The sequence below is a fragment of the Macrotis lagotis genome, chromosome 7 (genome assembly GCF_037893015.1).
Source record: "Macrotis lagotis isolate mMagLag1 chromosome 7, bilby.v1.9.chrom.fasta, whole genome shotgun sequence".
Classification (NCBI taxonomy): Eukaryota; Metazoa; Chordata; class Mammalia; order Peramelemorphia; family Peramelidae; genus Macrotis; species Macrotis lagotis.
Window position 1 is genome coordinate 213,590,436 of NC_133664.1, and position 17,462 is coordinate 213,607,897.

Below are 17,462 nucleotides of genomic sequence, written 5' to 3' on the forward strand. Positions count from 1 at the left end.
TAATGTGTAGAATGTTTTCTTGGTTCTGCTCCCTTTGCTCAGTTTCTGTAATTCATTCTTGGGGGTCATTCTTGCCTCTGCTGCTTCCTTCACTTCCAAGGAGTTCCCAAGTTTTGCCAGTGTTAAAACTCTTTAACTTCTCTCCTTTACATTCACACAGCTTCCACTTTGATATTCACAAGTTATTAGTAGATGGATAGCAGCTATATTGGATTCTATTTTTCATTTTCTCTCTAATATTTCTTCTACAATCTGCTAAAACAATCCTTTTAAAGTACCCATATAAACATAATACATTTCCTTCCTAAGAACTTTTATTTCTTATTTCTCTACAGCCTCAGCTTGACATCTTACTGGACTTATTTATTTAAAGTTTTTGTATCTATATACATTAGGAAAATAGGTCTATAGCTTCCTACAGTTTTTTGGCTCTTCCTGGTTTAAGTCATAAAGGAATTTGCTCAACAAAATTAAAGAACATTAAGAAAAGAAAAAGACTTCAGGAAGAAATAAAAAAATAAAAAAAGCAGATTTATGGAAAAGGAAAGAATTTATGATCAAACTAGAGATAGATAACATTAATGAGTTGTAAAATGAATAGTTTGGATTCCTTGCACAAAGAAAACCAATACAACCAAGATCAGGAGGCAAGCAGAAAATTGAGGAACAATTTTCATAATATCGCAGCTATCCATCCATAAAAACCTCTATCTTGAATATATAGAGAACTGAATCAAGTTTACATGAATACAAGTTAGTCCCCAATTGATAAATGGTCAAAGGATAAAGGATATAAGCAGGTAGTTTTTAGATGAAGAAATTAAAACTATCTATGGTCATATAAAAAAATGTTCCAAATCATTATTGATTAGAGAAATGCAAATTAAAACAACTCTGAGGTACCGTTTCACACTTATCAGATTGGCTAATATGAAAGAAAAGGAAATGTTAGAGGGAATTTGGGAAGATAGTGAAACTCTATTGCATTGCTGGTGGAGTTGTGAACTGATCTAACCATTCTGGAGAACAATTTGGAACTGTGCCCAAAAGACAATCAAACTCTGCATACCTTTTGATCCTTCGATCCCACTACTATTTCTGTATCCCAAAGAGATCATTAAAAAAGGGGAAAGGATCTACATATATAAAAATATCTTTAACAGTTTCTTTTTTTGTAATGGTAAAGAATTGGACATTTGAGAGGATGCACATCATTTTTCATTTTTTCTTTTGGTCTGTTTCTTCTTTCAGAATATGATTAATATACTATTTTAGAGAAAAGAGAAGAGAAAAATTTGGAGCTTAAATTTTTAAAATTATAAAAATTGTCTTCACATGTAATTGGAAAAAATAAATAAATTGTCTTCACATGTAATTAGAAAAGAATAAATAAATAATAAGTTTAAAAAATACTGTAATGATGCTCAACTGTGAATGATGTAGGTTTCTTAGTATTAGAATGATTATCTAAGACAATTCCAAAGACACGTGATGAAAAATGCTATGCACAGGGGCAGCTAGGTGGTGCAGTGGATAAAGCACCGGCCCTGGAGTCAGGAGTACCTGAGTTCAAATTTGGCCTCAGACACTTAATAATTACCTAGTTGTGTGGCCTTGGGCAAGCCACTTAACCCCATTTGCCTTGCAAAAAAAAAAAACTAAAAAAAAAGAAAAATACTATGCACAGTCAGAGAAAGAACTGATGGAATTTGGATGCAGAATGAAGTATACTATTTTCACCATTTTTGCATAATTTCACATTATATATAATCTATATATTGCTTACTATCTCAGTGAGCAGTTAGAGGATGGAGGAAGGGAGAACATTTGGAACACAGAATTTTTAGAAATGAATTTTAAAATAGTTCTGATATGAAATTGGAAAAATAAAATATTTTTTGAAAGATTTTCTTTTGAGTTTACAATTTTTCCCCCCATTCTTGCTTACCTCCCCCTACCTCCCACAGAAAACATTCTATTAGTCTTTGCATTGTTTCCATGGTATACATTGATCTCGGTTGAATGTGATGACAGAAAAATCATGTCCTTAAGGAAGAAAGATAAAGTATAAGAGATAGAAAAATTACATAATAAGATAATGGTTTGGTCTTTTTTTTTCTAAATTGAAGGTAATAGTGTTTGGTCTTTGTTGAAACTCCATAATTCTTTCTGTGGGTACAGATGGTATTTTCCACTGCAGATACCCCCAAATTGTCCCTGATTGTTGCACTGATGGAATGAGTGAGTCCAACAAGGTTGATCATCACTCCTGTGTTGCTGGTAGGGTGTACAGTTTTCTTCTGGTTCTGCTCATCTAGCTCAGCATCAGTTCATGCAAATCCTTCCAGTCTTCCTGAATTCCTGAAATGAAATGGTGCACCAACCTTGAGTTCTTTGACCAGCAAAGAACTTGTTCTCAGCTACAGTGAAAGGACGAAAGACACGAGCCTCTTTTTGTAGAAACCAAAAAACCCAAAAGACCACTTTATTGAGTATCCTTAACTTCTATATATCTTCCCAATGCCCTTGGACAGCACAAACATACCTCATGAGATAATCTATAGGAGTCAACCATACAAAAAAGATCATAAAGTTGCTTGCCCAAATTCTTGTCATACTTCCTTATCTTTACAGTTTTGGTATAATCCTGTTGCCTCAGGAGAAGCCGCTTCCTGGGCAAACACACAAAAAAGTAAGAGAATGAAGCCAGCAGTATTACAAAACAACAGAGGGGAAAGAGGATCTTGGAGACCTTTGTCCTTGTTATCTCACAGCTGTGGTCCTCAAGGATTACTAACATTTCCCCTTCTTTTGTTTTGCCAAATACTCGACTTCATATGATCAATGTTGGAACTTATAACAGAAATGGCAAATCGAGCAAGAAATGACAAGATAATGAAAACCATAACAGTGGCTCCAATAGTTGCTCCAGTTGTGTACAGAACATGCTGTCCCCAAGAAGGAAAGGATAAATGACTAAAATAATCAGTAATTTTTTGAGCAGTCTTATCAGGCAAAAGTTCATTTTTAGAAGCATCATTAATTTTTTGAGCTAAGTCATAAACCTTCAATTTGCATAGAAATATTACCATTATCTATAATCCCATTGAGGTGATTCTTAATCTTGTCCCATGAATGATATGACTCATATTGTAATTTCGTCAAACAAAAAGAGGAATATCGATAATCACATGCTAAACTAGCCTTATATTCTGTCTACTTTATCCCCAACATTTTTGATAGTATCCCTTAGTGCTTTGATAGCCTTATAAAATTCTTCATCTATAATTTGCTGTTCTTAGCTAATTCCAAAAATTGACCTTGTACTAGTTCGTTTCTTACAGTACTTACAGACATTGCTAAGGAAATAGATGAAGCAATAAGAGATATTAATGCAAATATTCCCAAGATAACACATGAAATGCACTTTTTCTCTCTGGTGGCTATAGGAGAGTGAGATATTCTTTCTCCTATTTCTGAAAATACTTGATCAGCCCTACTTTGATATCAACCCTGGGCTTTTACAGGTATCATAACATCTTGGTCTAGTAACTATGAATATTGTTCCTTTGACTTTTCTACCTATACATTCTGATACAGTACAATTCATGCATGATACATTATAATAATTGTCAATCATAGTTATGTTCACTTGAGATCCAGACATAAATGTATAGTTATTCCTCAAACAAGTCCTTCCCATCAGTACATCTGTTGAGGTAGTCTGGCTTGATATATCCCTCTGTGTGATCTTATTCCGTCCCATAACCATAGCTATTTTCCATCCTTCCCCCAAAGTCTTTCCTGCCTTATTCAGGCATAATGGAGCAGGGAATCCATGATAAAGTGTTCCATTAGGAAGTGAGTCATTGGGCCATGACACATAGTCCTTGAAGCAAGTAGCTTGCAGTGTACTACATTTAATCATGTGTGGCTATAACTCCGGATGCGAGTATCTAGATCCCATGGTACAAGGAGAATAGAATCTTTGTCCAGTGACATTACAAAATGTCCCATTGATCCCAAAAGTATCAAATTGTATCCTATAATTCATAAGGTTTGGTATTATCTGTGGAAATGGGAAAGTGTCATTGTGAATTTCTGTTAAGTGATAATAAGTCACTGGAACTACTGGAACACATCTATCATTATTCTTGGAAAAGCAAGGAGGGGATTTCACTGAAAGTTCTGTAAAATTGAATTTAACAGGAGGGGGTTGATAATTGCCAGAAGTATTCTGTTCAAATTGTGGCTGAATTATTTGAGACAAGTTACCAAATGTGATAATTGGAGGAGTTTTCTTCTTCTTCTATAATCCGGACCCACGGTGGTTGTGGATAAAAGGCCCATCTTTTTGATTCTTCCTGTTCGGCCTCTGCACCAATATTTAATTGAGATGACAGCATCATGGTCTTTAATATTTTTTGTATTGTAGGTTTGTGTTTTACTGTTCCCTTTTTGTGTGATCATCTCCTCCGTGTTTTGCATCTTTGTCCCTTCAAAGACAGTCCATGCATTCCTTTGAGGAATCCAGCATTCAGTTCCTTCATCTGTAGAAACACAAAGAAAACCTGGCCCTTTTGTTATTACCTTGTTAGGCCCTTTCCAAATTCCATCGTGATTTTTCCACATAACCTGTTCATCGTGCCTCGGTTGTGCAATTTGTGTCCCTTGGCACAATTCTTTGTTAAGGGAGAACAGTGCTATTTCATGGCTGGGGTAATATGGTCTTCATTATAGGTTAGGTAATTGTATGTATAACATGCCATGTCTATTCTTATCTTACGTTTACTCCCAAATTCCCTTTTCTTTTGTTTTTGAAGGAAGGTCTTCAGGGTCCTATTGGCACATTCCACTATAGCCTGACCATAGGGATTGTAAGGAATTCCTGTTATGTGCATCACATGAAATTCCTCACAAAAGGACTTGAAAGACCGAGAAACATAGGCTGGACCATTATCAATCTTAACAGAAGCAGGGACACCATGAACAGAAAAACAGGATATTAAGTGACAAATGACATCCTTAACTGATTCCCCAGACAGTGGTGTGGCCGTAATAAATGAAGAAAAAGTGTCCACCGTTACATGAACATACTTCTGTCTGCCAAAACAGAGGGTTCATGAGTAACATCCATTTGCCATAATTCATCAGGGAAGGTACCCCTAGGGTTCCTAGGGATCAGGGACAGATCAGGAGGTTGAAAAGGGACACACTGAACACACCGTTTTATAATCTGTCTGGCTTCTTCTTTAGAAATATGATATAAAAGTCCAAGGGACCATGCAGACAGGTGAAACCGTCCATGAGCTCCACAGGCCTCCCCCACTGCACCTACCAACAGTTTATTAGCCATATCATTGCCTTCAGCAAGGGGACCAGGCAGCCCTAAGTGTGAACGAATATGCATGTAGAACATAGGATAAGATCGTGCCCTAATTGAAGACTGTGAAACATGAAACAATTGTAACATTACATTATCACTTTGTTTAATAAATGCAGTTTCTATTCAGGCTATGATACCTGCCACATATTGACTGTCTACAATCAAATTGATGGGATGGGGGGTGGAAGTAGCAAAAATAGTAGCACAGAGTTCATTCTTTTGAGTAGAATCAACAGGAGTTTCTATGGTTTTTAACAATTTCAATGCTGGGCAATAAATAGAGGTTCTATGTTTGTGGCATCAGTATAAACATAACCTTGCACAGGTTCTGTTTTCACTATCTTTGATTCATCCCAAGACCACATCTGAAATAAGGACTTTATTAACAATGCGGTTCCAGTACAAAATTTATTATTAACAACTATTTGCCAAAGAGGATCTTCCATAATAAATCCTTTTATAATATCTAATGAATATGGTGTGTAGGTGTTATTAGGTGCTCTTCCACTAATTTGTAATACTCAGGAATTGCACTTATGTAGGAGCTGAGCTACCATAGTGGCATACATATAACCAATATTTTTCCTTGGTTTAAACCTTTATATATCCACTCAACAATTCCTGTCCCTTGATGAATGACACCAGTAGGCATATAAGGAGTATTAAGTATAGTAATATCAAGTGGAATACTGTGGTCAATCCTTATGGTATAAGTGTTTTTCAGGGTTTCAGTGAAATGAGAAATGGCCTGAATAGCCTCAGGAGTCCATTCTCTTGGTGAATTTAAAGCTGGATCACCCTTTAACATTTCATATAAGGGTTTCAAGGTATCATAAGGCAAATAGGTTTTTGGTCTTATCCATTGTATTTCTCCTATTACTTTTTGTAATGTATGTAATGTATTTACTACCTTACTTATATCTAAATGTGGGGGTGTAATATTTATTTCTGTAGGATTGATCACTTGTCCCAGATAATTAATGGGTGCATGTCTCTGGATTTTTTCAGGAGCTACTTTAAGACTTTGACATGCTAAAGCCTTTTCCAACTCCTGTAAAGCTGTCTCTAAAAGATTAACATTATGATGAGATGCTAGTATATCATCCATATAATGGAGAATAATATCCTTAAAAGTATTTCAGATAGGCTGTAATATCTTGTCCACAAAATATTGACACATTGTAGGGCTATTCTTCATCCCTTTGTGGCAGTACCCGTCACTTAAACTGTTTCATGGGTGAATTTAAATTGACGGAGGGTATAGGGAAGGCAAATCTAATAGCATCCTCTGCATGTGTGGGTATAGAGTAAAAACAGTCTTTAATATCAACTACCTATAAAGGCCAATTTTCTGGAATCATGTTGGCACAGGGGAGTCCAGGTTGTAAAGCTCCTATTGATTCCATAGAATTGTTTTTTTAATTTATTTTTATTAAAGATATTATTTGAGTTTTACATTTTTCCCCCAATCTTGCTCCCCCCCCCCACAGAAAGCACTCTGTCAGTCTTTACTTTGTTTCCATGTTGTACCTTGTTCCAAATTGGGTGTGATGAGAGAGAAATTATATCCTTAAAGAGAAGAGATGTCTAAGAGGTAACAAGATCAGACAATAAGCTATCTGGTTTTTTTTCTAAATTAAAGGGAATAGTCCTTGCACTTTGTTCAAACTCCACAGCTCCTTATCTGGATACAGATGGCACTCTCCTTTGCAGACAGCTCAAAATTGTTCCCGATTGTTGCACTGATGGAATGAGCAAGTCTCTCAAGGTTGAACATCACTCCCATGTTGCTGTTAGGGAGGGTGTACAGTATTTTTCTGGTTCTGCTCATCTCACTCAGCATCAGTTCATGCAAATCCCTCCAGGTTTCCCTGAAATCCCGTCCCTCCTGGTTTCTAATAGAACAATAGTGTTCCATGACGTACATATTACCACAGTTTGCTAAGCCATTCCCCAATTGAAGGACATTTACTGGATTTCCAATTCTTTGCCACCACAAACAGGGCTGCTGTAAATATTTTTGTACAAGTAATGTTTTTACCCTTTTCCCTCATCTCTTCAGGGTGTAGACCCAGTAGTGGTATTGCTGGGTATGTACATTTTTGTTGCCCTTTGGGCATAGTTCCAAATAGGTCTCCAGAAGGGTTGGATGAGTTCACAGCTCCACCAACAGTATAATAGTGTCCCAGATTTCCCACATCCCTTCCAACAATGATCATTGTCCTTCCTGGTCATACTGGCCAATGTGAGAGGTGTGAGGTGGTACCTCAGAGAAGCTTTAATTTGCTTTTCTCTAATAATTAATGATTTACAGCATTTTTTCATATGGCTATGGATTACTTTGATCTCATCTGTAAATTGCCTTTGCATATCCTTTGACCATTTGTCAATTGGGGAATGGCTTTTTGTTTTAAAAATATGACTCAGTTCTCTGTATATTTTAGAAATGAGTCCTTTGTCAGAATCATTAGTTGTAAAGATTGTTTCCCAATTTACTACATTTCTTTTTATCTTGGTTACAGATTCCATAGAAGTAAACATCCTCCATTTTCCTGATTTCTTTTTAATAGTAAAGATTGGAGAATTCCATGGGCTGGTACTTTCTTCAATATGCCCATTCTCAAGCTGTTCTTTAATAATTTGTTCTAGAGCCTGTATTTTTTTCTGAACTAAGGGGCCACTGATCTATCCAAATAGGTTCATCTGACTTCCATTTTCTCTTAGGGGGCATCAGTTGTTCTTTTTGTTCCTTTTCTACAGTGGCCCCTTTGAAAAATCTGTGGAGACAGTGAGTCCTGCTTGTGTGAGCAAGTCCCTTCCCCATAAAATCATGAGAAGTCCTTGTACTACATAAGGTCTAATTTTACCTTGTTTATCTTCAAGTTCCCAATCTAAATAATATTTTGATATCTGAGTGTCCTGTAATCCACCTACACCCAAAAGCTGATTACCTGTAGCCTCTAGAGGGCAGTTATGAGGCCAAATGCTAATAGGAAAAATAGTTTTATCAGCACCAGTGTCTAGCATCCCTTTAAAGTTTCTTTTTCCTATTTTTATAGTACTCATTGGTCTTGAGGCTTGTATCCTTTCAGTAAACATTCCTAAGGTGTGTCACTTACTGATCTTAGTAAGTAATACTCCTTGGGTCACTACCTGATTATCATCAATTTCTATATGATTTTGTAAGGGATTAAAAACGGAAATCTTGTTTCCTTTTAATATAGCTACTTGAATATGTAAGCCAGTATAGTCTGTACATGGAGCATTTATTACTAAAATATTCGTTATCTGTTCAAATTTCTTGTATGGGTAAAAAGAACTGTAGTATTGGCCCTGATTAAATAATTCCCTCGGGAACGGAGATCAATTAAAATTGGTCCCTGTGAGAGGTTTGTTTCCCTGGGCCAATGGGGTTCGGCCCGACACTGAGTTTAAATGGCATTCACTAGCCCAATGTCCTGGCTTTTTACATTTAGGACAGGGTGTGGTCGGGCTATTCCCTCCTCCTTTATCGTGTCAGTCTTTCTTCATGTGTCCAAGCCTGCCACACTTGAAACATTTTATGCTACTTTTATTAAAGCCCCTAGCCATAGCTTGAGCCATGATTTCAGCTGCATATGCTGCAGAACCTATTCTAGAACATCTTTGAATCATCTCTTCCAATGAGGCATCCCATCTGCTCCCTAGTAAGGCTTTTTTACAATCTGTATTACAATTATTTCCTTATCAATTGTTTCAGTAGAGTGTCTATACCTGGGGCGTCCCCCATATTCTTAGCTACAGCATCCTGCATTCTGGCCACAAAGTCAACAAAAGGTTCATCAGGTTTTTGTAGGATAGTGACAAAGGGTTTTTTACTTTCTCCAGATACAGGAACTCTACCCCAAGCCACTGTTGCACATTTTTCAAGTCTTTCATAAGTTTCCAAAGTATAGGTGATCTGCTGATCGTCTGTCCAATACTCTTTAGTTCCCGTCATTTGCTCAAAGTATGTGTTAGCATTGTGTGGGACAAAGGTCACTTAAATAAACTTTGGAGATTTCTCAGGGTATGAAGAGAAAGCTTTATTCAGTCCACAATCAATTACAGAGATTGAGGCAAAAGCAAAAGGCCAAAGAATCACATTTATCCTAACTCAATTCCCGCCCCCCCACTGACCTACCCTCATTAATGAGAAATGTGGTCTTACAATCTAGACTGGCAAGCTAATCTAGGGAAAAGAGCATAAGATCCAAACCAAAACCAGTTTTTCTCTTGAGCCCCAGGGATTGAATGGTCATCCAGACTTCCACAGATAAGGTGGGGTCAGTTGACTCTTCACCAATATCCCAGAGGTTGCTTTGTCAAGGGAGGAGGGACACATAGTTAACTATTCTCCAATCTATAATATTCTACTGAAGAAATTTCAGACTTTATCCCACTCAGCACTGATTGGATTCCCTGGATTTAATGAAGCTGCTACAGTCCTGCAATGTTCTATAAATTCTGACATCCAGGCTACTGCTTCACCAGGTGTTAGACAAGCCCTGATTACTACCTTCCAGTCATTTAGTGTAAGAATATAAGTTTCCAAATTTTTTAACTGCAAGTGTACATTGGGTGATTTCACCCCATATTCTTTAACTGCCTTTTTTAACTCTTTTATTTGACTAATAGGAACCTCATTATGTCTTCTGTTTCTAGCTTGTTGTCCAGTATTAGGATCCACTTGAGTGTCTTCTAAGACAGGCATCATCATTCCCAAATCTGTGAGGTTTTCTCCCTGTTGTAGTGCCTGAAATAACCCTTTTTTAAGAGGTGATAAGCCGGATTCCTTATTTTCTGAATGAATTCTTGAACCCTTTTGGACTGTCTGTGGGTTTGTTCATAATGCTCTTAATAGGTTTTTGACCTATTAAAAGCATAGTCATCTGACTGCATTTCTCTGCTGATTCTGTACTTCTTTATCTAATCTATCCATTGTTTCCTTGTTAACCCTTTCTCTTTCATTTTTAATGGACCCAAATCTGGATACAATAAGTTGTTAAGGACTGGGAGAGCTGGGTGTCTCTTGACCAGACCTAGGAGCAGAAGTGTAAAACTTCCTAGGGCATTGTAAGTGCCATTCATCTGCCTAAACAGACTTAACCAAATTATGCATAAAAAATATTCCTTTAGTGACAGGTTCATGCTAATGAAGTTCAGTCATTTGTTCCCCTACTATGATCCAATCATTCATGTCACTGTGCATTCTTTCTAGCACCCAGGGAGATGCTTTATAAACTACTTCTATATATTTCCTAATATCTCTGATTTGTACTGTACAGCCCTGTTTCTTTAAGGCTTTATATAATAATTTTATGTGCATGTCTTTATCCGAAACCCCTAATACTTGTCCCTTGATAAGAATATTCTTTACCTCACCAGTGCATACACTGGGCTGTAGCCAGAGACCTCCTGAATCCCTGGAGGCTGATCCATCCTGTGGTTAAAGTCCTTCCAGGATCTTCCCCTACCATGTTGGGCGCCAAGTGAAATGAAATGGTGTACCAACCTTAAGCTCTTTGACCAGCCAAGAACTTGTTCTCAGCTACAGTGAAAGGAGGAAAGACATGAGCCTCTTTTTGTAGGAACAAAAAACCAAAAGACCAACTTTAAATTCCCATCCCTCCTGGTTTCTAATAGAACAGTAGCGTTCCATGACATACATATACCACAGTTTGTTAAGCCATTCCCTTAAATAAAATATTTTTTTTTTAGATTTTTCAAGGCAGCAGGGTTAAGTGGCTTGCCCAAGGCCACATGGCTAGGTAATTATTAAGTGTCTGAGGTCGGATTTGAACCCAGGTACTCCTGACTCCAAGGCCAGTGCTCTATCCACTGCACCACCTAGCCGCCCCAACAAAATATTTTTTAAAAAGATTTGGGAAGCTTTCAGAGACTTGGCGTACAGTACTATATTTACTAATCACAACTGCTTAAAGAAAAATAGAATACAGGGTTTAACAGCAGAATAATTTATCTCTAGGGAGGCAACATATAACTCCATCAAAAGTAAAGTGCAAGTTAAGCTTTAGGAGTCTTGGCTCAGTAAGAAAGCAGATGAAATTCAGTTTTATCTGATAGTAACAATCCAAAGCATTTTTATGATGCCCTGAATGCTATTTGTGGATCAAAGCCCTATATTGTGCCTCTCAATTACTAATGTTCTGAGTAGACCTTTATCAACCAATGCTGAAGACTTTGACCATTTACCACATGCATATGCACATTTTTAAGTTACATAATTTCCTTCTGTCTCCCTTCCCACCACCCCCTCCCCTCAGTAGTGAAGAATCAGGTGAATATTGTCCATATACATTTGTGTTTAACATGTTTACAGATAAATCATTTTCAGTATGAAGAATTAGGATTAAGGGGAAAAGGGAAAAAACTGAGATAGAAAATACATAAAAGAAATTTTTAGAAAGTGAATGTAATGTTCATTCAGATTCTGTGGGAGTTTTTTTTGTTTTGTTTTTCTTCTTCTGGATGGGGGAGATAGCATTGTCCATTGCCAATCTCCTAATATTGTTCTAGCTCTCTGAACTGCTGAGAGGAGCTGCATCTATCACAGCTAATCAACTCACAATGTTGTTAATGTGTACAATATTCTCTTGGTTCTGCTCCCTTTGCTTAGCATCAGTTCTTACAGAATATTTCTGCTCAAACGCAAACTAAATTTCTTATGTTTGAATCAGTGTAGCAGACAGAACTATATTTGGAGTCAGTATTCCATTCTGTGTCTAAACAGCATTGATAAAATTTCAAGCCTGAGTTCAATCATGGGTAAAAATTACTTGTTTCCTTGTTATAGGCATAATGACACTTTTGCTGCTGACCTTGTAGGTTTGTGATGAGGAGAGCACTTTGAAAATAATAAATTTTCACAGCTCTACACAACCATATCCTTTTCTCAAATCACACAGAGATACCTTCTCCCAGTATCAGTGTCTACACATTTGTTATTAAACTCTAACTATAATAAGGCAGACACCATGCTGACTTGAGATACAAAGGAAGAGAAAAAGACACTGCCTTCAAGGAGCTCAAATCTAATGGAAGAGAGAAAATGTAAAGAACTATGCACATAACATTAAGTTGAGCCTTAAAGGAAGCCAGGGAGGCAAGAAAGTGAGCATTCTGGATATGGAGAACAACTGAAGGAAAGATGTGGCCCATAGATATAGAGGGTTGTGCCCTGGGACCCAGAAGTGAGCTGGTGTTGCTGTTGGTAGATTGCTTGAAGGAGAATAGAGGTTTAAGAAGACTGGGCAAGTAGAAATGAGACAGGTTGAAAATGAACAAGTGAAAATGAGCCAGACTTTAAATGCCAAAAAAAGGAGTTTGTTTTTGATCTTATGGTCTGGAATTTATTGAGTAGAGAGAACATGACCTATACTTTAGGAAAATCCCTTTGACAACTGAGTGAAAGATGGATTGAAGTCTGGAGAGCCCAAAGTTAGAAGGATCAATTAGAAGGCAACTGGAGTAAACTTGACTAATATGGAAATATGTTAAACCTGATTTACATATGTAACCTGTATCAGATTATTCACTATTGTAGGGAGGGAATGGAGGGAGGCTGAAAAATATGGAACTCAAAAACTTTCAAAAAGATGAATGTTGAAAACTGTCTTTCCATGTAATTGAAACAATAAAATAACATTCAAAAAATAAAAAGGCAAATGTCCAAGCAAGAGGTGTCCAGGGCCTCATCTTGTGAGTGAAAACTTAAATGAGAGATGTTGTCAAGGCAAAAATTACAAGATTTGACAAGAGATTAAGTTTATGGTATGTGTGCAACTAAGGTGTTGAGGCTAATACTAAGAAGAGTGTGCCCTTGACAGTAATAGGAAAGAAGGTTGGGAGTGGGAGGAGAAATGTCTCTGGTCTATCCAGTTTAAGCTATCTAAAGACTGTGAATCATATGATGCTATCAGATAGGAGAGAGATTAAAGTTGGATATATAGATCTATGGCAGTTGATGCAAGAGAGCATAGGCTATATTGCTCCGTGGATAGAGCACCAGCCTTGGAGTCAGGAGGACTTGAGTTCAAATTTGGCCTCAGACACTTAATAATTACCTAGCTGTGTGACCTTGGGCAAGTCACTAAACTCCATTGCCTTGCAAAAACAAAAGAGAGAGAGCATAGTCTAGAGACGCTTGACCTTTTATGTCAGATCACTTGTCAGTCTGGTAAAATCTATGAAATCCTTTCTTGGAATGGTTTTTTTTAATTATATATTTTTAATTATAAAGCATTTTTTCCTCCATATCTCCCTCTCTGAACTCTACTAGGAAAAAAAGTAAAGTAAAACCCTCATAACAAATATGCATAGTCAAGGAAAACAAATTCTATTTTCCTTGTGTCTATCTCATCTTTTATGTCTAGACATAGAATAGCATTATTCATCATCATCACCTCCTTTGAAATCATGGTTGATCACTAGAGAACAGAGAAGGAAGGGAAATAGAATCAGAATTTGTTAAGTCCCTATGATGTGCCAGGTATTAAAATCCTCACAGCAAGCCTGTGGGGCAAATGCTGTTATCATCCCCATTGTACAGTTAAGTAAACTGAATCAGACAGGTTAAGAAATGTTCTCAGAGTCATTCAACTAGTAAGTGTCTGAGGCCACATTTAAAATCTGGACTTCCCCTGAAGAGGGGGGGAGGAGGGAAGAAAAAAGGGAAGGCAGGAATTCTGGGAAAATGATAGAGTAGATCAGAAAATTCTACCTTCTCCAGATTTCATCCACAAACAAGACACAGTGGCAAAAATAAACAAGAAAAATAAATAAAATCTTTAAATAAATAAACAAACAAACAAAAGTTGGAGTAGAGCAGTTTTTTCTGGACAACTGGAGATCTGAAGAATGACTCCCACAGAGGTTCAGCCTTAGTGAAATGCAAATACCTCCAGACGAACATTAAGGTGTGAGGACAGGGGAAAGGGAAGTTGTATTGGCTGGTAGTGTCAGCCCCAGCCACAAGAATTCTCATTTCACCAACAGTGTGGGGGTCAGATATCTGAACAAGGGAAGATGGAAGTATCGTCTGTTGTCGAGAGATGCCAGAGCTGCTGCTTAAAGGTAAGGAGCTAGTACAGGAGCTAGGACTTGCCTGGTGTGTATAGTAGCAGTGGGTCAGGATGCTGCTGGCTGTGGGCAATTAGAGGAAATCTAAGTTCCCCTGTTTCAATTCCAAGCCATAGCGGAGAATTAAAAACCAATAAAAGGTCCTCAAGAGCATTTGTAGCACAATGTGGTTGGGAACCCTAGCCATGACTTGGAAGGGGAGAGCAGTGCTGAGGTTGGACCCTGAAAAAGCTCAGAAAATAGCAGTAAGAAGGACCTGAGACCTGAGGCACAATTCCTTGTCTCCAAGGACTAGAGTTAATTATTAAAACAAGCTGCTCAAATAAAACAAAATAAATATAAAAATTATTAAGCAGAGGAAAAAGAATCGGTAGCAACTATAGAGATAGAGAAGGATCCGAGGGGGCGGAGCCAAGATGGCGACATAAAGGGATCCAGTCTTAGGAGCTCTCTGATAAATACTCATAAACTAAGGACTCTAACTAAACTTTCGAGAGACAGAACCCACAAAGGGACCCAGTGAGACAGTTCTCCTACTCAAGGTAACCTGAAAAAGAGCAGAAAGGCTGTGCTCCCCGGGGCCGGAGGGGCGGCCCACAAGAGGGGTGGCCCGCCAGAGCCAAAGAACTTCAGCCTCCCTCAGGCAGCCCCAGAGCGCTGGGAGCCTCAGCTCACAGCAGCAGGGGAGTCTTCTGAGCTGCACCCCGGGGAGCACCGGCACAAAGTGGGGGAACAGCTGGGGACCTCTGCCAGCCCTCAGGGCACACAGCAAGCAGCTTGGTCTTTCTGCAGCCTAGACCTAGACCCGGAAACAGAAGCAGGCTGAGCCAGTAAGCAGGAACCCCCAGGGCATGAACCCATTGAGCTGAGGGAGGGGAGTGAAGAGAGACTGCAGAGCTCTGTCCTCTGCCCCTGGAACAGGACTCTGGAGCTCTGACCACATTCAGATCCTGATCACAGTTTAGGCCCCCCCATAGAACAGCAGGGCCCCCCCCCACCTCAGCCCCGTGGCAGAGGGGGGCACTTATGGTCATTCACAGACCAGGAGGGAGGACAGAACCTCACACACTGAGACCCTTGTGGGAGTGTCCCAAAAGCACCCCCCAAAAACAGGCTTAGGCTGGGAAAATGAACAAAGAAACAAGAGGAAGACTATTGAGAAATATTTTGCAAATGAGCCCAAGAAGGATCAAAATACTCAGTCTGAAGATGAGGAAGCACAAGCTCCTGCATCTAAAGACTCCAAGAAAAACAGAAACTGGGCTCAGGCTATGATAGAGCTCAAAAAAGACTTTGAAAATCAAATGAGGGAGTTGGAAGAAAAACTGGGAAAAGAAAGGAGAGAGATGCAGGAAAAACATGAAAATGAAGTCAGCAGCTTGGTCAAGGAAATCAAAAAAATGCTGAAGAAAATAGCATGCTAAAAACCAGCTTAGGTCAAATGGATAAAACAGTTCAAAAAGTTATTGAGGAGAAGAATGCTTTAAAAAGCAAAATTGGCCAGATGGAAAAAGAGATAAGAAAACTCTCTGAGGAGAATAAATCCTTCAGACAAAGAATAGAATTCAGGGAGATTGATGAATTTACTAGAAATCAGGAATCAATACTTCAAAACCAAAAAAAATGAAAAATTAGAAGAAAATGTGAAATATCTCATTGAAAAAACAACTGATGTGGAAAACAGACTTAGGAAAGATAATTTGAAAATTATTGGAATACCTGAAAGTCATGATCAGGAAAAGAGCCTTGACATCATTTTCAAAGAATTACTACAGGAAAATTGCCCTGATGTTCTGGAAGCAGAGGGCAAAATAGAAATGGAGAGAATCCACCGATCCCCCCGAGAAAGAGATCCCAAAAAACCAACCCCCAGGAATATTATAGCCAAGTTCCAGAACTCCCAAGTCAAAGAGAAAATATTACAAGCAGCCAGAAGGACACAGTTCAAATATCATGGAGCTGCAGTCAGGATCACACAGGACTTAGCAGCAACTACACTGGAAGCTCGTAGGGCTTAGAATATAATATACCAGAAGGCCAAAGAGCTTAGAATGCAGCTAAGAATGAACTACCCAGCAAGGCTGAATGTCCTCTTCCAGGGAAAAAGATGGACTTTCAATAAACCAGGGGAATTTCAAAGGTTCCTTTTGGAATGGCCAGAGCTGAACAGAAGGTTTGATCTTCAGATACAGGACTCAGATGAAGCATGGAGATTGGAGGAGAGGGGAGGAAATATGAGGGACTTAATGAGGATGAACTGCATGTATAGAAAAATGATACTGATAATATTCATATGAACCATCTCAGTTAATAGAGCAGGTAGAGGGAGCTTTTATAGTTGAAGCACAGGAGAAAGCTGAATTCGAAGATAAAATATGGTGTAAAAATGGAGTCAATAAGGAAAAAAGGGAAATGGAATGGGAGAAAGAAAAAGGAGAGGGGGAATAGTCCAAGCTATTTCACATTTTTATTACAATGAGCTATTGCAATGATATGGAAGGGGGGAGGCAAGGGGGAATGAGGGAACCTTTGCTCTCATCAGAGATGGCTAGGAGAGGAAACAGCAAATATACTCAGTGGGGTATAGACATCTGGAGTAAGAAGGAGGGGGGAGCAGGGGGAAGGGGTGGGGATGTGAATAAAGGAGGAGAGGATGGACCATGGGGGGACAGTGGTCAGATATAACACATTTTCTTTTTTTACTTCTTGCAAGGGGCTGGGATTGGATTGGCCTGCCCAGGACCATAGGGCCAGGTGGATTCTGGGCCTAAGGGGTGGTATGGGGGCTCAGGGCTTCTTGGCCCCAGGACCAGGGATCTGTCTGCTGCGCCACTCAGCAACCCTACAGCAGAGTCGGAGTGAAAGGAGAGAGAAAATATAGTACACGGTAGTGGAGAAATAAGAAAGGAGGGAGTTGCGATCAGCAATGGCAACGTTGGAAAAATATGGAAGTAAT

At 38.7% G+C, this 17,462-nt stretch overlaps 1 protein-coding gene across 7 annotated transcripts in view; it reads left to right on the plus strand.

Annotated features, from left to right (window-relative positions):
• DENND5B (DENN domain containing 5B) overlaps positions 1 to 17,462 on the plus strand; it is a 165,965-nt gene that overhangs the window by 9,056 nt on the left and 139,447 nt on the right. The window contains exon 1 of one of the 7 annotated variants that reach the window (XM_074194787.1): positions 1,346 to 14,500. The exons of 5 other annotated variants lie outside the window; for them this stretch is intronic. In XM_074194787.1, the coding sequence (XP_074050888.1) occupies positions 14,479 to 14,500 (22 nt within the window). In that variant the 5' untranslated portion in view covers positions 1,346 to 14,478. Of the gene's footprint in view, positions 1 to 1,345; positions 14,501 to 17,462 lie in introns of those variants that run through there. One more of the 7 variants, XM_074194788.1, reaches the window with a different exon arrangement.